Raw genomic sequence first — 20588 nt, 5'->3', positions numbered from 1 at the left:
CAGGCTCTGAGGGAATATTCAGCGGCATTTACCCGGATACTACCAGTGAATATCCCCTCTAACTGCATAAGCCGAAACCGTCTACTGTGTGGGTGATCTGGGGGCGCCTAACCGGATAAGTGTCAATATTCAGCCCTTAACCAGTTAACTGGTTAAATAGAACCATATAAATAACTATCCACACACACATGGATATATAACGCTGAGACCCTGACGTGGTCCACCTTTGAATATCTGAGCACAATTTCTACGGTAGTGATTTGCATTTAAAAAATGCTGACTGCCACCGGCTTAATATTGACCATCTTCATTTTTAAATGATGTGAACCTTAAGGATGTGAAAAAAAAATTCGAAAATGCCTTAAATTGTGCCACATTGAATCTGGACTTAGCTCATGGGAAATTCACGCATTTAGACGCGTTAATCACAGATTTTAACGCTCTTTAGTAAAAGAGCCCTTTAGTTATTCAAAAAATAAAAAGTTTTAATACCAATTGTATACATCAGTGAAGCAAACAGGGATTAATTCTGACACACAACTTTGCAGCTATGGTTTAGTAATCTCTGACTGTTTTCAATGCAGTACATCTGTTCATTTCTTTTAGTTCAGTTTCTATAATGGTTTCATCAGTGCAGAGTGCTCATGTAATGCATTTCAAATGATGGCTCCTTAATATGCTCACTGCTGCTTAACTATCTCAAGAAGATAGCAGTGCTCCATTCAGTGTGAGCTGGTTCATGCCTTGAGATCATATACTGCAATATGTTAAGAAAAATATGAAGATATTTTTAACTGGAAATCAATGAAGCCATGAACGACCAGTGGAAGGCTGTGAATATCTGCAGTTTTTATGAACAACAGCTCTTCTTCAGTTTCATATTTCAGCGGCGTTTGACGATGTAGATCATTCAAAGATGTTATTGTATTTATTTATGTATTTATTATTGGGATTTATTTACCGCCTTTTTGAAGGAATTCACTCAGGGCAGTGTACAGTAAGAATAAATCAAACATGAGCAATAGACAATTACAGCAGTAAAAATATTCAAATGTCAACACAATACGTAATAGAACATTTTAATTGACAGTATAGGGTATAAGTAAAGATGAAACATATAGGGGGTCTTTTACTAAAGCTTAGTTCGAGTTATCTGCAACAGGGCCCATTTTATTCCTATGGGCCCTGCTGCAGATAACTCGAGCTAAGCTTTAGTAAAAGACACCCTGAGATCTTCAGCCCCTCTGACAACAATCTGATCAGCTGTTGCTAGGGGTGACAGGGACTCGGAGTCACCAGCTGACTTCTGGTAGCCAATCAAATCCCATTCCACAAAACTTTGAAAGTTATGGAAATGAACTGAAAAGTTTAAAGTCTCTATTTTATTCTCATAGAAATCAAAGGGAAAGAGACATTTTTACTAAAATTAACACAGAAATTTCCACAAAATTCATTCAAAAGGCCCTAATACCCTACTGCCCATCGAATCCCACATTCCACATTTTTTCCATAGATTTTGCTCCTCCTTTACAGAAGTTAGTACATTTTCTTCAAAAATTGCTCCAAACCCCTCAAAAAAACCAAGGTTGTCTACTCCAAAAATATTTAATAAAGTCCCACATAAACCCCCAAACAATTTCTGTCCAAAAAAAAAATAAATTTAAAAGCCAGAAATACCCCAAAATCAAAACCTTCTTGTTTTCCCTACAAAATGAATTTTGCAAAAAATTGTATCACTCCACCTCAGGAGGTTCTCAGGACCCCAAAACTACCTTTACCTTTCAATAAACATTAACCCCTTAGCTCCCAGCTAAACGGGACCAAAAAAGTGCAGATCTCTTACCTTGATCACTTAAGTCTCCTCACTTGACCCCCACTAGCTGAATGTGTCCCAACAGACCCCCAGCAACCACAGGAAAAACAACGTAAAGCCATGGAACCAAAACCAGTAGGCCTAAAAATCGAGGCCTCAGCTTCGGTTTGGGCCTAGCCGCATTTCCAGAGCACTACTGCACATGTGTGAAGACCTGACCAGGCCCAGATTGGCCATTTTCCTGGTCAGGCAGCGTCGAGGAAGGTCATGCCTGACACGACCTCCTCCCAGAGTATCCCAAAACACCTCTGGACCCCAGGCAACTACCAGATGGCCACCAATAAAACAAGCAGGCCACAAAATGGCCCCTGGCAGTCCCTAAACAAAACCCCTCAGACCTAGGTAAAATAACCTTTTCTTTTTCTTACTCACTGGTTACATTAAGTCAATTAAGGGGTATGCCTACTTGGATACTCAGGTTTCCGCCCCCTACACAGCACTGAAACAGTACTACTCACTCTCCTATCCAAATTCAAGCAGGAAATAGCAATAGGCAAAAACATCCTCCTCCAATTCGACATGTCTAGTGCATTCGACATGGTAAACCATAATATATTAATAAGATTATTAGATAAGTTCGGGATTGGGGGAAACATACTTAGCTGGATCAAGGATTTCCTAACCACAAGAACATATCGTAAAATCAAACTCAAACATATCAAACACTGTGGAAAGCAGACTGCGGAGTACCACAAGGATCACCACTATCACCGATCCTCTTCAACCTAATCATGACCCCACAAGCCAAGACCTTATCAAACCAAGGCCTTAACCCTTTCATCTATGCAGACGATGTCACTATATACATTCCTTTCAAATCTACACTGACAGAAATCACTAACGAAATCAAGATCAGCTTGAACATCATGGACTCTTGGGCAAATATATTTCAACTAAAACTCAACAAAGAAAAAAACACACTGTCTCATCCTCTCATCCCAACACAGCACGGACAACTCCACAATTATCAACACCCCAGATTACACCCTCCCTATCTCAGACAGCCTGAAAATCCTTGGTGTTACAATGGATCGCAACTTAACACTAGAGAGCCAAGTGACATCTACAACAAAGAAAATGTTCCACTCAATGTGGAAACTCAAACGCATGAAACAATTCTTCCCGAGAGAAACATTTTGCAACCTGATACAATCAATGGTACTAAGCCATGTAGACTACTGCAATGGAATTTATGTGGGATGCAAAGAACAAACCTTAAAGAAACCGCTCAAAACCGCTCAAAACACGGCAGCAAGGCTCATCTTTGGAAAAAACGCAATTTGAAAGCGCAAAACCCCTCCGTGAAAAACTACACTGGCTCCCAATCAAAGAACGCATTGCTTTCAAAATCTGCACTGTGGTTCACAAAATTATCTATGGTGAAGCCTTGATCGACCTACCAACCAGAAACACACCCGAATCAACACGAACGTACCTAAATCTGCACTACCCAAGCTGCAAAGGACTCAAGAACAAATCAACTTACACATCCAGTTTTTCCTACATCAGCACACAACTGTGGAATGCACTACCAAAAGCCTTGAAAACTATGTACAACCACCTACACTTCAGGAAAACTCTAAAAACTCACTTGTTTAAAAAGGCATACCCTACCGATCCAACATAAATGCCTGATCTCTGCAACACAACAACACTAAAGTACGTAATGGACATTACACAACTCTCCCGTTGTACGATTCCTTATGTGGTCTTACCACATGAACCTTATCCTACCATAACATCACTTTGTATTTGTTTACCCAGGAGTCTGCAAACACCTCTCTGGTACTATGTAAGCCACATTGAGCCTATAAATAGGTGGGAAAATGTGGGATACAAATGTAACAACTAACTAAATAAATAAAGGGAACTGGGAAATGGACTAAGCGCACGCTAATGCAAACTTTCCTGCGTGCTAAGCCCATTTCCAGCGCACCCACAAAATAGGGCATTTTCATGTATTTATTTTTCAGGTCATACGATAATGTTTGTATTAATGTGTGTAACCTAAAAAAAATGGCACAGGAGCATGGTAAGAGCTCCCACATTATGGACATGCTAACCAGTTAGCATGCGCAGATGTCAACACTTTAGCTGAATAGCACGTACATGTCCATTCCCTGCCCCTGACATACCCCCTCAAAAACATAAATACAAAAATTTAGATAATGAGTGCTTAGAGCACACAAAACGCTTACTTACCACAAAGCACTTTAATATGTTGAGTCTGTTAAAAATTTCCAGTTCAGAAAAATAGAAGAATTGTCCAGTCTTCCATTTTGGGCCACCTTCACTGTTTCCTGTATTGGCACTTAACTACATATCTGCTGACTCACACCCGGGCTGCCCACAAATTAGCTGGTTTTGTGTTTAGGGCCATATTCTATATATGGTGCTTAAAAAATTTGCATGGAAAAAATTTCCACCTTAGCGTATTCTATAAGATTTAAGTGCGGTATATAGAATATGCTTAGGTGATATCCCAGCACCTAAAACTACGTGCTCCATTTACACCAATGAAAATGTGGCGTCAATCCCTGTGTGTAGATTTATATGGACTGGGCCATATTCTATAACTACACATGTAAATTTGGGCATGCCCATGAAATGCCCATGGCCATGCCCCTTTTGAATTGCGTGCTTTAGAATTTAGGCGCAGTTCATTACAGAATATGCTTAACAAGTTATGCACATACATTCTAATTATTGCCAATTAGTGCTCATTATTGCTTGTTAAGTGCTGTTAAAAATGACGATTGGCTTGTTAAGTCAATTAAGTTATACGCATTGTTATATGTTATAAGTTATAAGTTTAGAATTTCAGCGCAGAACGCTAGACGCGATATATAGAATCTGGCAGTTAGTGCTGATATTCAGTGGCACTAACCGGTTAAGTGCCACCGATAGCCCTGTACAAGCAATTTAATCAGTCAGGAGCCTCTCCTGGCCAGTTAAATCGTTTAGAATATGGGCCTGTAAATTTAATCAGAATTGAGAGGCGATCCAATTTTTTTGCAGTCTGCTTACAAATATAATAGTTCTCCAACTAATATAAGACCTATCAGGGTTCTGGCTCTTGCAAACAGGAATTACTTATCCTCGCACTAGGTGTTATATAGAGGTACCACTTGTCTCGTCCTCCCAGTGGTGTTCCTTGGTCGGCTGTGCACCTCCCTCTCCCCGGGTTGCAGTGTCATCTGTCCCCTCCGAGTGCAGCATGACACCCTCCCGGGTGCAGTGTCCCCCCCCCAGTGCATCACCGCCAAGCCCCCCCCCCCCCCCCCGGGTGCATTTTTCTTCCCTGCAGGGGTGCTGGGAGCAGCTGCACAGTTGTCAGCTCCACAGGTTCCCTGCTCCCTCTGCCCCGGAACAGTAAGTAAGAGCAGAGGGAGCAGGGAACCGGTTGTTCCCTGCACCCCTCCTGCAGTGTGCACCCGGGGCAGTCCGCCCCCATCGTCCCGCCCTCAGTACGCCACTGCATCCTCCTCACCAGGACTGTTAGACCTATCCTAGCATCACTCTGAGCTCCTAAACACCCTAAACAATTCCATTCCATTCTACGTATTTATATCCTGCTTTTAACAAAGAAGTTTCTAAGCGGGTTACAGCACGATGAAAAACATAGTTATCACACATTGAGAACCTGCTGCAGATGCTCCATTTTTCTCCTCCTCCTTTTCTGTGTCAAAGGACAAAATTCTAGCTTGCTAAAACAGTGCTGTTATATACTTTCTATGGTCTCCTTCCAAAATCCTTAGGTAAAAAAGAGAAAGTCCTGCTTGGGGGTTCCTTCTATTTACTGCAGTAAATAAATGCTACTGACAATAAATATATAGCTGACTGGTAAATAGCCACAAAAAGAGCTTTTTATTGGCTGCTTTCATGCTTCGCCGACGGGCTAGATCTATAGAGATTCTTGTTACGGTAGGTAATAAAGATAGAGACAAAGGGCCTAAAATATTCATAGCTACTGAATGATCTATTACATGAAAGGAAAAAAAATGCAGGGTACGACAGAAATGTATGAAATGAATTAGGATGACAGCCAGTCCAAGAGAAAATTATTATTGCCTATTATCTAGTTGTCTGAAGGGGCTGTGGACCAGCTGGCTGTGATGTTCTGCTCCGAGTTAAATACAGACAGGAAACCACATGTCTGAGGCTGTCAAGATCATTTGTCTTCCTGCCAGTGCTATCCAGGCAAGCAACTGAAAAGCGCTGTTTTCATTTAAGAGTAAAACTCATTTGAAATCATTTTTCAAAAAGTGAATGATTGAACCCTGAGTATGAGCATTTCTTTACCATTATTATTATTATGGTTTCTCTCAAGGAATGGTGTTAAAGTAAATGAATCTCCTTCTAAGGACTAATGGATTACGAGCAGGGGTTCTCAACCCAGTCCTTTGGACACATCTAGCCAGTCACGCTTTCAGTATTCCCACAATGAATATGCATGAGATAGATTTGCATGCCCTACCTCCATGGTATGCAAATTTATCTCATGCATATTCATTGTAAGTATCCTGAAAACCAGACTGGCTAGGTATGTCCTGAGGCCTGGGTTGATAACCTCTGATTAAGAGGGATGTATATAAAGATGCATGTATTTATTTATTTACAGTATTTATTGATTTATTTGAAGCTTGATATCAGTGGTATAGTTACGTGGGGCCACAGGGGCCTGGTCCCCACCCCCCCCAAAAAAAAATTTGCTCTGGGCCCCTGGTTGGCTGGCGGGGTCCCCAACCCCTGCCAGCTGAAGGTTTCATCCAGCGCTGGTCTCCGGCACCACTGCATTGCCTGCCTGCTCTCTCTTCCCCTCATATTGGGCATGCTCCTTTTAGTGAAATTGAGCACGCTCAGTTTCACTAAAAGGAGCGTGCCGGATGTGAGGGGAAGAGAGAGCAGGCAGGCAATGCAGCGGCGCCGGAGACCAGAGCTGGACGAAGTCTTCAGCTGGCGCCAGCCAAGGTATTTGCGGCAGCGGTGCTTCAGATGGCGGGGATTGGGGACCACCACCAGCCAAGATTATGTACAGCGGCAACAGTGGGTGGGGAGTGGCAGGGCAGTGGAAGAGGGGCAGTGGCGGAGGGGCGGCAGTGGGGCAGCGACCAAAATGTGCCCACTCACCTTGGGCTTTGGCCCTCTCCCACCTCGAGGTTAGGCTACGCCCCTGCTTGATATACCACCTTAACTGTCGAACAGAGCAAAGCAGTTAACAAAACACAAAGCAAAAGAAAAGAGCTAAAGTATTTTGATAGGAAAGGTAAACATGCTTCATTTATGCTAACACTCTGTGCCCTTATGTAAATGTGCATTATGGTGGTAATTCTATAAGGTGGCATGTAAATGTAGGTGCCCTGAAGCACCGTGGCAAAGCCCTGTTCTATAGCACCATCTTTGCGCCCAGATTTTGTATAGAATACTAGCATAAACCCCCACAGCGACACTTAAATATAGATGCCCACCTGGCAGATGTAAATGGGCATGCCTCATTGTGGCAAGCAATGCAAGCAAATGACAGTCCCGACGATATCCAGAGCTATTTAACCAGCCAGAAATTGCCACTGATCGGTTAAACAGTATTTTGGCACCTAATCGCTAAGTGCAAGATAACTGGTTATCTCCACTGGGCCGGATATTCAGACCGTGGGAGTTAGTGACTGGCATTGAATATCCGGGTGTATTTTGGCTGGTTTCAACTTAACTGGCCAAGCTGCTGTTCAGCGCTCCTAACCAGCAATATTCAGCAGGAGATAACCAGCGATCTCATAAGTACATAAGTATTGCCACACTGGGACAGACCAAAGGTCCTTGATCAAGCCCAGCGTCCTGTTTCCAACAGTGGTCAATTCAGGTCACAAATACCTGGCAAGATCCCAAAAACGTTCAATACATTTTATGCTGCTTATCCTAGAAATAAGCAGTGGATTTTCCCTGAGTCATTTTAATAATGGTCTGTGGACTTTTCCTTTAGGAAGTCCCCCAAACCTTTTTTAAACCACGCTAAGCTAATTGCTTTTACCACATTCTCTGGCAACGAATTCCAGAGTTTAATTACACGTTAAGTAATGAAAAATGTTCTCCGATTCGTTTTACATTTACTACTTTGTTGCTTCATGGCGTGCCCCCTAGTCCTAGTAGTTTTGGAAAGAGTAAACAAACGATTCACGTCTACCTGTTCCACTCCACTCATTATTTTATAGACTAGTCCATTGAATATCCCTGGATAGCTGGTTAAGGGCCAGTTAACTATCCAGGAGCCATTCCTGCCCAATTAAATGGTTTTAAATATCAGGCAGGCTGAATATTGCCTGTTAGCGCAAAAAAGATAACCAGTTATATCGCGTGATAATCGGCAATATTCAGCACTGACTTGCTAAGTTTAGCACCCAAATCAGACCACCTAAACAGCAGTCCTATCTTTTTCTGCTATAAACTTAACCAGCCAGTGCTGAATACTGACATAGCTGGTTAGGTTTGAACCGGCCCAAAAATAACCCCGGATATTCAATGCCAGTCACTGGAAATGGTGTGGCATTGAATATTTATTTATTTATTGCATTTGTATCCCACATTTTCCCACCTATTTGCAGGCTCAATGTGGCTTACAGAGACCTGTTAAGGCATCGCCATTTCAGGGTGCAAAATACAATTGGTGTTTCAAAGGTATCAAGGATGTCAAGACGTTCTAATCAATCAGTTATAGTAGGAAGAGAGTCAGAATAAGGGAGGAGTGGTAGTGTGTGGTAGATGCTTAAGGATTCTCGTTGTAAGCTTTGTTGAAGAGATATCAAGGGTTAGAGCCAATCACGGACTTGGACTTAGGCTTAGGCGCAGGGCTGCCAAGAGACACAGCTGGGTCCAGGGCAAGACCTTCACCTCACCTGGGCCCCCCCACACTCGCATCGTCCTCCCTACATTCGGGCCATACACTCCCTTGCCTTCTGCTTCTGACTGCTCCTGCTCTTGTGTGCCGGGACCTGTATGATTGCATTAACACGATATCCTGGGTCACCCTTATAGAACAGAGCCTAGAATACTTCTGGTTGTGAGTGCCAATTCACCCTGTATTGAGTGCACTGTTATAGAATTGCTCTTCACATCTGGGCCTAGGAAAGATACCCCTGCATTTAGGATCCATTGGTGTCCTGCCAAACATCTTTCACTAAGGGCCCTATTTACTAAGGTGTGCTAGTGTTTTTAGCACACTAAATGCTAGAGTCGCCCATATGTTCCTATGGGTGATTTCGTGTTTAGCATGTGCTAATCAGCGTGCGTTAAAACACTAGTACGCCCTTAGCACAGCTTTGTAAACAAATGAGCGTGCAAATTTTAATGAATGCCAATTTGGGCACCATATACAGTGGGGGAAATAAGTATTTGATCCCTTGCTGATTTTGTAAGTTTGCCCACTGACAAAGACATGAGCAGCCCATAATTGAAGGGTAGGTTATTGGTAACAGTGAGAGATAGCACATCACAAATTAAATCCGGAAAATCACATTGTGGAAAGTATATGAATTTATTTGCATTCTGCAGAGGGAAATAAGTATTTGATCCCCCACCAACCAGTAAGAGATCTGGCCCCTACAGACCAGGTAGATGCTCCAAATCAACTCGTTACCTGCATGACAGACAGCTGTCGGCAATGGTCACCTGTATGAAAGACACCTGTCCACAGACTCAGTGAATCAGTCAGACTCTAACCTCTACAAAATGGCCAAGAGCAAGGAGCTGTCTAAGGATGTCAGGGACAAGATCATACACCTGCACAAGGCTGGAATGGGCTACAAAACCATCAGTAAGACGCTGGGCGAGAAGGAGACAACTGTTGGTGCCATAGTAAGAAAATGGAAGAAGTACAAAATGACTGTCAATCGACAAAGATCTGGGGCTCCACGCAAAATCTCACCTCGTGGGGTATCCTTGATCATGAGGAAGGTTAGAAATCAGCCTACAACTACAAGGGGGGAACTTGTCAATGATTTCAAGGCAGCTGGGACCACTGTCACCACGAAAACCATTGGTAACACATTACGACATAACGGATTGCAATCCTGCAGTGCCCGCAAGGTCCCCCTGCTCCGGAAGGCACATGTGACGGCCCGTCTGAAGTTTGCCAGTGAACACCTGGATGATGCCGAGAGTGATTGGGAGAAGGTGCTGTGGTCAGATGAGACAAAAATTGAGCTCTTTGGCATGAACTCAACTCGCCGTGTTTGGAGGAAGAGAAATGCTGCCTATGACCCAAAGAACACCGTCCCCACTGTCAAGCATGGAGGTGGAAATGTTATGTTTTGGGGGTGTTTCTCTGCTAAGGGCACAGGACTACTTCACCGCATCAATGGGAGAATGGATGGGGCCATGTACCGTACAATTCTGAGTGACAACCTCCTTCCCTCCGCCAGGGCCTTAAAAATGGGTCGTGGCTGGGTCTTCCAGCACGACAATGACCCAAAACATACAGCCAAGGCAACAAAGGAGTGGCTCAGGAAGAAGCACATTAGGGTCATGGAGTGGCCTAGCCAGTCACCAGACCTTAATCCCATTGAAAACTTATGGAGGGAGCTGAAGCTGCGAGTTGCCAAGCGACAGCCCAGAACTCTTAATGATTTAGAGATGATCTGCAAAGAGGAGTGGACCAAAATTCCTCCTGACATGTGTGCAAACCTCATCATCAACTACAGAAGACGTCTGACCGCTGTGCTTGCCAACAAGGGTTTTGCCACCAAGTATTAGGTCTTGTTTGCCAGAGGGATCAAATACTTATTTCCCTCTGCAGAATGCAAATAAATTCATATACTTTCCACAATGTGATTTTCCGGATTTAATTTGTGATGTGCTATCTCTCACTGTTACCAATAACCTACCCTTCAATTATGAGCTGCTCATGTCTTTGTCAGTGGGCAAACTTACAAAATCAGCAAGGGATCAAATACTTATTTCCCCCACTGTATAGAATCCATGTTTAGCTGTTTCTGGGCAAGGGAGAGGGGAAGGTAGTATTTATTAAAATATACACATACACCCAACCATTTGCACTAGTTTCGGTATATCAAAATTTGTGCACTATTGGGGCTGAATGGGTGCCCATCTTATATAGGAACATTCTGCCTTTTTGAACTTCCCAGATAGGCATACTGCTAAAATCAGGTCCATAGAGCTAATCTTCTGAGTCATTAGAAATCTTCCTTAATGGCAACACTACAGCAGGCTAGGGACAGGGACAACAGGAGAAGAGGGTCTGGAGTAGGGAGCAGAGTGACAGTTTGCTTTCTGGTTTGCTCCAAACTCACCTCCTCCCCTCTGTTTCCCTGCTAACTGCCTGGAAAGGAGGGGCTGGAGCAGAATATCCCTGTTACTCTCGAATCTGAAAAAAAGTGGCAGAGTGCATTCCAGGCTATCCTCCCAGAAATTAAGCCCTGAACATAGCTGTTTGGCAGTGGTAAATGCAAATTCCAAGTAGGGTTGCTGGAACAGGTGGCAGAGATATGTGGCTGCCTATGGCATCAGTGGTTGGTGACACCAACATTTATTTATTTATTTTAAACATTTGAATGCTACCTAAGAACCTAGATGGGGAGAGGGGAGGGAAAGGGAAGTGGGACACCAATGCTCAATACCACCACCCTGGTGTGAGATATAAACAGAAAATGGGTAAGCTAGTTCAGAGTTACCAACAATAAACTAGGCCATGGAAGGGGTAAGGTTTGCAATTTTTCAGCTGAATCAGCCCTGAGGTGGTTCATTATATTACAGATTGTACATGTTCCAAAACACTCAAAAACAAGCCGCAGCAGGAATGTGAAACAGGACAATTTTAAGCGTACAACCCTCTTCATTTTGTTGCAGCTCAAGATAGGGAATGACTAGCATTTCCTCAGTGAAAAAAGAGTAGTTACTTACCTGTAACAGGTGTTCTCCGAAGACAGCAGGCTGCATATTCTCACAAGTGGGTGACGCCACGTCGGCCCCGGAGGATTTTAAAGCAAAATCTCAAAATCTCTTTACGGCGTTCCGTCGCGCGAGCGATCGTACTGCGCATGTGCGCACACCTCTTCCCGCTCGCCGTGCGGACACGCCCCTCAGTTAAATCCAAAAGATGGAGGAGACAACTCCAAAAGGGGAAGGTGGGAGGGTTTGTGAGAATATGCAGCCTGCTGTCTTCGGAGAACACCTGTTACAGGTAAGTAACTACTCTTTCTCCAAAGACAAGCAGGCTGATATTCTCACAAGTGGGGTATCCCTAGCTTCCAGGCTTACACAACACAACAACAGTGGTCAATTGAGTCTCGCAACGGCGAGGCCAGAATAAAATTGACCTGAAAAGAAGAAATATCTAAATGAGTGTAGCCTGGAACAGAACAAAAATGGGCTTAAGAGGGTTGGAGTTGGATTCTAAACCCAAAAGAAGTTCTACAGCCCCGACTGCCCAAACCGACTGACGAGTCGGCTATTGCTGAAGGCAGTAGTAAGATGAAAATGTGTGGACTGATGACCACACCGCAGCTTTGCAAATCTCTTCAATAGTGACTGATCTTAGATGAGCCACCGACTCAGCCATGGCTCTAATTTTGTGAGCCGTGACATGGCCTTCTAGAGTCAGTCCAGCTTGGACAAAAATGAAGGAGATGCACTCTGCTATCCAAGAAGAAATTATGCAGTTTCCGACAGCAACTGGCATTAAAAGAAATAAACAACTGGGCGGACCGTCCGAGGGAGCTCGTCTGCTCCATGCAAAAAGTGCGGAGCTTGCTTTCGCCAGGGCTTGTAAGATGAGGGAGAAAGAATGTTGGCAAGACAACTGACTGGATCAGCTGGTACTCTGATACCAGCGCCAGTAAGAACTTTGTCTACATGCAGAGAACTACTCTGTTAAGATGAGAAGTAAGGTAAGGCGCTTGAGCTACTAGAGACCGAAGCTCACCGACCTTACGAGTTGAAGGAACAGCCACTAAGGAAAACGACCTTCCAGGTCCAATACTTCAGATGGCAGGAATCCAGTGGCCCGAATTGAGCTTGCAGCAGCTGGATGAAAACGACATTGGGACCCCAAGATACTGGATAAGGAGTGATAGGAACTCTGACCGAAGCATAAGAGCCAACTGCCAAAATTATTGTGGGTGCTAAGCCCAACAGAAATAATCTCCCCTAGACACATACAAGGAATTCTCTCAATATTGGGGGAGAGATAAACCTCTCGTGAAGTGGACAGCTAAAGGCTGACCTTTCACACGTTGATGATAAGCTCTATTGCACAAAGATGAATACTGACAGAGTTGGTCTTGAGACCAGACTCAGACAGGTGTAGAAAGAACTCAAGCAAGGTCTGTATAAGACAAGATGCAGGATCTAGGGCCTTGCTGTCACACTAGACGGCAAACCTCTTCCATGAAAAAGAATAACACCTCTTTGTGAAATCTTTTCTGAAAGCAAGCAAGAGTCGGGAGACACTCTGGAAAACTCAACGAAACCCCACTCTCAACATCCAGACCGTGTGAGCCAGAGATTGGAGGTTGGGATGTAGAAGTGCCCTCTCGTTCTGCGTAATGAGAGCTGGAAAACATTCCAACTCCAGAAGAAGAGGAAATCCTATCTGACGCAGCTAGAAAAGAGCAATCAGAATCATGGCTCCACAATCTTGCTTGAGAAACAGCAAAGTCTTTTCCACCAGATGTATGGGAGGATACGCATACGGAAAACCTGTCTCCCAAGAAGGAGAAAGGCATCCGATGGTAGCCTGCCGTGAACCTGCAGCCTGGAACAGAACTGAGGGACTTTGCGATTGGACTAAGTAGCAAAAAGATCCACTGAGGGGTCTTTCGAACTATAGGCATGCTCAACTGTAGCATTATCCTGCTCAGCCTGTCGGCCAGACTGCTGTTTACGCCAATTAGATAAGTGGCTTGGAGAAAACATGCCGCATTGCGGGCCCACCGCTACATCTGCATGGCATCCTAACTCAGAGGGCAAGATCCAGTACTCCTTTGTTATCGAGTACATCACAACCCGATTGTTTGTTGAATTAAAATAATTTGGTTGGATAGCCAGGAGGGATGCAACCTTCGTCAGCAGCTTTTGACTGAGTAAGATGCCTCAGAATCAAAATAGAGAGAATTAACCACCTCTGAAGGGGATACCGAAGACTGGCGAACAGTCGGGTTACATCCTCTAGATACCCTAAACTTGATACCACTGGGAAGCTAGGATGCACTGAGCGGATGTCATGTGCAAAAGTGCCATGGGAGTTACATGAACTGCGGAAGCCATGTGTCTAGAAGTCTCAATATGTACTGTGCTGTAATCTGTTGAGACGGGCAATCATCGTGTTAAGGGAAGACATGCACTCCCAGTCCATGAAGATACGCTGCAACAACAGCCAGGCACTAGGAAAAAAACATACTCTGGATGCAAAGAGAGTATAAGTATCCTGTAAATCCAGAGAGCATAACCAATCGTTTTCCTGAAGTATGGGAAGAAGGATGCCCAGGGAAAGCATCCCGAACCAAATCTGTTTAGGCCCCTTATGTCTATGATGGGACGCAACCCACAAAGAAAGACCTGGAATAGAATCTCAACCCTTCTTGCCCTGGTGGAACGGGCTCGACTGCATTGGCGCTGAGAAAAGCAGAGAGTTCCTCTGCAAGTACTCACTTTTGATGGAAGCTAAGGGATTAAGCGTCCAATGAACAATGTGGAGGGTTTGGTTCCAGATTGAGAATGTATCCTAACCGGACTAGTTGAAAAACCCCACCGGTTGGAGGATAATGAAGTCACCTTTGGTGGAGAAAATGTAAACTTCCCCCCGACAGGCAGAATGGCCGGTACGGACATTTTTTTTTTTTAGTGGCTATACTGAATTGGAGCCAGTCAAAAACCCCTCTGTTTCCTGGGGAATAGCTGCAGGGGCTTGATTAGGTGCACGCCGCTGACTAGAACGAGCGTGCTGAGGCATAGCCCGAACCGGCTGTCGAGAAGTAGGAGTATAGGTACGACCCCTTAAGGCACAAGGAAAACTACTCCTCTCTCTAAAGAACTTCCAAGATGAGGAAGTGTATGTACAGCATATCTACAGTTTTCTGCTGAGTCTCCTCCTCCAGGAGAGAGGCACACAGTCATGAGAGTCTGCGCATCACTGTACCTAGAGCAGAAATCTAGGTGTTACATTAAGAGTGTCGAAAATGCCCTTGGACAGGAACCTGCGACACACCGTGTGCTACCTGACCACTTGGTGAAAAGGTGTAGCCTACTCCGGTGGGAATGCTCGTAAAGATCTGACAAGACTTGATTTGGGATGCGATCATGCCAGCCTGGTACGCCATTCTCCAAAAGAGGCTAAGGATGAATGCTCTGGCCCCGGGGGCGCCAAAGTAAGTTCTTAAAACTCCTATCTGTTCTGAGTGCAGAAGACTCAGGTGAAGATAGTAGTCCAGGACCTCTAGCATCTGGGCATTGGGATTCACAATCTCCACTGTAATGTCAGATGACCATCATTGAACTGAACTAACTACTCAAACAGAGCAGCTCAGATCCAAACACGTCCGATATGGAGGCTACTATGGGTCGAGAAGTTGCCCCAGTAGGGTGCGAACACCCATACCAGAGGCAGCATCGGTGAAGGAGACCAGGTGAAAAGCCAGATGCCGCAGGAGGCGGTAGCACCCATGGCATCCAATGGTACCTATGGTCCCGAAGCCAAGGACAAAGTCTGGAAATGCAAGGGAATCGAAACCAGACTGCTAGACCATGGCACCGACGGTACCGATGATACACATGGTACCGATGGACCCCGGTACCAATGGTACCATGGTACTTGGTACCGATGATAGTCACGGTATCTGGTATCGATGGTACCCATGATACCTGGTACCGATGGTAACCATGACATGTGGTACCAATGGTACCCATGATATCCGGCACCAACAGCACCGACGGTACACATGGCACTGACGGTGCTCATGACACCTGGTAATAATGGCACCCATGGCACCGATGGTACCTGGTTATGATATTTGGTATCGATGGTACTCATGTGCCGACGGCATCCATGATACCTGATACCCATGTATCCACGGTACCGACGATACCTGATACTATGGTACCGATGGCAGTCATGATACTCGGTACCGATGGGCGATGATACCTGGTACCGATAGTCGATGGTGCCCATGATACCTGGTGCCGATGGTGCCCATGATTCCCGGTACCGACAGCACCCATGGCACCGATGACACTCGGCATCAACGGGACCCATGGTACCGATGATACCCGGTACCGACGGGACCCATGACACCGACCATGGTACCAATGTAGTTGGCATCGATACTCCTCGGTACCGACGCACCGATGATATTCGGAACCGACAGTACCCATGGCACCGATGATACTCGGTACCGACGGCACTCATGGCACCGATGATACCCGGTACCGACAGCACCCATGGCACCGATGACACTCGGCATCGACGGCGCCCATGGTACCGATGATACCCGGTGCCGACGGGACCCATGGTACCGATGATACCCGGTACCGACGGGACCCATGACACCGACCATGGTACCAATGTAGTCGGCATCGATACTCCTCGGTACCGACGCACCGATGATATTCGGTACCGACAGTACCCATGGCACCGATGATACTCGGTACCGACGGCACTCATGGCACCGATGATACCCGGTACCGACAGCACCCATGGCACCGATGACACTCGGCATCGACGGCACCCATGGTACCGATGATACCCGGTGCCGACGGGACCCATGGTACCGATGATACCTGGTACCGACGTACCGGTGCATCGACGTCCAATGCCAGGATACCTCCATAACAGAGGGAGCAACGCTCTCGGCACCGACTGATGTCTGAAGCCCGGATACCTCCATAACCGAGGGAGCAAAGCTCTGGGCATCTCCTTTGGGCATCCCTGGCAGAGTAGAATACGTCTCGTTACTTTGAGACACTACTTGCGCTTCACAGGGAGATGATCCGGCCCAAGACACATCCGCCGATGCGCCCGAATGACCTGCCAAGCAGGAGGCGCCGAGGCAGGTGGAGACCTATTCGATGCATAACTATACCCAGCGTGCATCGGTCTCTGTCGGACTCCAGAATGATCTCCTTTGGGCATCCCTGGCAGAGTAGAATACGTCTCGTTTCTTTGAGACACTACTTGCGCTTCACAGGGAGATGATCCGGCCCAAGACACATCCTCCGATGCGCCCGAATGACCTGCAGAGCAGGAGGCGCCGAGGCGGGAGGAGACTCACTTCAAAGGTTACACCACTGATATTGTGTCACCAGGTTGCCCATTCAGTGGCTGACCAGGGATGCACCTGCTTAGGTTCCTGGTTTTTCCTGTGACATACACCTTTACCACTTGTGGGGCTTAAAAACAGTGGTGTGCTGGAGCAGGCTGTCACAGCTCTGGAGAGCCGTTTGTAAAGTTTTAATAAATGGATCATAAAAATGTGGGCTTGTTTAGTTTGCTGGCTAGAGAGAGCCCACAGATAACAATATACCAGCACTTTCAAGAAAAAAGAAAAGAGAAGCTTATATGCTTTGTTCAGGCACAGCCCCTTGTGACTCTGGCAATTACTTAAATTTTTTCTTGCCTCAGGTACAAAAAATACCTGTATATATAAGCCACAATGAGCCTGCCATGAAAAGTACAATGAAAAAATAAAAAAAGAGATTTAACTCCGAAGACCTGAAGAAAACACGAAGCCCTAACGAACTCCGTGTCTCCTCAGACGCGGAAAAAGAAAAACTGAGGGGCGTGTCCGCACGGCGAGCGGGAAGAGGTGTGCGCACATGCGCAGTACGATCGCTCGCGCGACGGAACGCCGTAAAGAGATTTTGAGATTTTGCTTTAAAATCCTCCGGGGCCGACGTGGCGTCACCCACTTGTGAGAATATCAGCCTGCTTGTCTTTGGAGAACCAATGAGAACAGTGACTTATACATAATAACTAACAAATCACAAGTAACACATAGTACAAAGAGGAGGCAACAAGAGAAAACATACCTCTTTTATATAAATCCCTTAAACAGAACAGTGCCACTGTGTGGCCTTACAGCAGATTCCATGCTTTAATTTATGACAGTTGAATATCTCAGCACATTAAACTATGACGAATGGTTTTGAATGCCATATAAAAATTCTGCCATAAAAGGTCATTTAAGGGAAAAAAATTGCTTAGACTACAAAAGTCATCCTGCATCCTGTACCTGACAAGCTGGACAAATCTGAGTTGAATCAGCTTACATTATAATCTGAGACTGCTCATTTGAAAAATATGAAAGAAATCAAGCCACTGTTAGACAGTGAAGTAAATCTCTCTCTCTCTCTCTCTCTCTCTATATATATACATATCTTACTCAAAAACTAAATGAAAATTTGTGCCCAACTAATTTCTGGCAATGGAATTTATTTAGTTAACTGTCTCTGAGGTCCTTTTACTCAGGTGCTCTGAAAAATGGCTTGCAGCAGTGTAAGCGTGGGTTTTGGGCGCGCGCAGAATCATTTTTCAGCGCACCTGAAAAAATGCCTTTTTAAAATTTTTGCCGAAAATGGAAGCATGGCAAAATCAAAATTGCTGCGTGTCCATTTTGGGCTTGCGACCTTACCGCCAGCCATTGACCTAGCGGTAAAATCTCACGTGGTAACCGGGCAGTAATGACCTACGTGTGCCAAATGTCACTTGGTGCGCGTCTGTTACGAGCGTCCAAAAATAACAATTATTTTTCGGCCTTGCACCAAAAATGAAATTACTGTAAGAGCCGCGCAGTGGCTGACGGTAACTCCATTTTGGCGCACGTTGGCCACGTTTAGAGCCTTACGCAGCTTAGAAAAAGGGCCTCTCTCTTTCTGTTTTCTCCTCAAGTGGTGGATATGCACTTACCTTCTGAAAATATGAGCACATTGTTGCATTCGTCTCCTGTGCAGGAGCACATGTACATGGTTTCACCAGACACCTTTCTTTCTTTCATCAGACATTTGTTAGGGGTATGTTCTTCCAACATAATGTCGTGGAGGCTCAGTTTTGGATCGTGACATTTTGTTTCTAAGGTTGTGTGAGTATCATTCTTTTTCCTACAATCATTGGTGAAAAAAACAGTTTTAAAAATGGTTTCTTTTAAATGTTTTTAAGAGTCTGTCTTTATCTTGCCATAACAACAACAAAGGGAGAATGAGAATACACATATGTGGATGGTAATCACATGACTCTAATGGAGCACACAGGACATACCAGTTACTAAGGGGTCCATTTACAAAGTCACGTTAGCATTTTTAGCATGCGGTAAATATAAGCACGTGCTAAACATCAGAGTTGCCCATATATTTCTAAGACCGTCACTAGCATTTAGCAGACACTAAAGATTAGCGCGCCTTTCTAAATGGACCCCTAATTATGGTAATACTTTCCTAACGACACAGGAGATAATGAGCTAATAAAGTTGGCAGGAAGAAAAACAGATTGAAGAAAACAAAATGGACTCTCTGGGAGGAACTTGGGGAGAAAGAGGAATCAGTTCTATCCTCTGGCAGAGAATCAGACAAGGAGGCCTAAGCAAGATGACAAAAAAAGCCAGATAGGCTTCCGCTTAAAAAGACAAAGAAACAGAATTAGGTAAGTTTTTGGTTTTAAAATCTTGCTTTGGGTCCAAAGATGCCTTGTTTCATAGTTTTAGTGTTTAGATGTTTCCTGATGTCTCACAGACCACTGAAGCCCACTGGAAGGCATTCTTGAATTAAAAGTTCGGGCAATTGGAGTCTTCTTTTTTTTTTCTTTTTTTTAAGTTTCCCACAAAGGAAATTCATTTGGAATGGAAGGGAGAGGGGGAAAGGCTGCATATGAATGAAAGGGAAAGGAGGGAAATGCAAATGGATAGGACAGAATGGAAGGGAAGGGAGAGGGAAAGACTGCACATGAATGAAATGGAAGGGAGAAGGGGAAATGCACATGGATGGAAGGAAAGGGAGAGGAGAATATGCTGCACTTGGATATGGGGGGAAGGGAAGTGAGAAAGGAAAAGCTGCACTTGGATAGGAGGGCAGGGAGGAATGCACATGGACGGAATGGAATGGGAGGGAGAGGACGAAAGGCTGCATATGAAGGGAAGAGGGGAGACGTGCTGCACATGAAGGGAAAGGAAGAGGGGAGACAGGCTGCACAGGGACAGAAGGGAAGAGGGAAACATAGATAGATTTGAGAAGAAGGCAGAAAATTTGAAGAAAGCTGAATGTGAAAAATCAGTGCCAAACAGACATAAGGCAGGAAGTGAAGAAGAAAGGAGGTAAGAAACGAAATAATAAATGGAAAGGAGACCCTGGAAACAGAGTTAAGAGCACAGACAGAGGAAAGCAAAACCAGAAATTGGGAACAAGATGATTAGAACAATAAAATCACCAGACAACACAGGTAGGAAATATTATTTTATTTTCAGTTTAGTGACTGAATTATGTTGGCGTTGAGAGTATACATTTGTCAGTTTCATTTTGCACTGCACAGAAGGACATGCATTTCTTTCTAGTTCTCTGGTGTTGCACAATATGTAGAGTCTGGTATCTCTGCTTTCAGTTTTTGTCTCCATTTCAGTTTTTGTCTGCATGTTTTTTGCGATTCTCTATTTTGTATCAGGTGAGAGTCATGCTCTACATCTGCAACTGAGGTGAAGGATTCTGTAGGTATATGGTATCTGTGTAGGAT

The 20588-nt window shown here is 44.8% G+C and overlaps 1 protein-coding gene across 1 annotated transcript in view; it reads right to left on the bottom strand.

The window, feature by feature from the left end:
• Positions 1-20588, bottom strand: part of TGFBR2 (transforming growth factor beta receptor 2) — a 178956-nt gene that overhangs the window by 50503 nt on the left and 107865 nt on the right. Inside the window, exon 5 of the mRNA XM_030205906.1 lies at positions 18780-18970. Coding sequence (XP_030061766.1) covers positions 18780-18970 — 191 coding nt within the window. The remainder of the gene's footprint in view (positions 1-18779; positions 18971-20588) is intronic.

The sequence above is a fragment of the Microcaecilia unicolor genome, chromosome 1 (genome assembly GCF_901765095.1).
Source record: "Microcaecilia unicolor chromosome 1, aMicUni1.1, whole genome shotgun sequence".
In the NCBI taxonomy this organism is placed as follows: Eukaryota; Metazoa; Chordata; class Amphibia; order Gymnophiona; family Siphonopidae; genus Microcaecilia; species Microcaecilia unicolor.
Note: the sequence above shows the minus strand (reverse complement) of the source record. Positions and strands in the feature narration are given on the sequence as shown.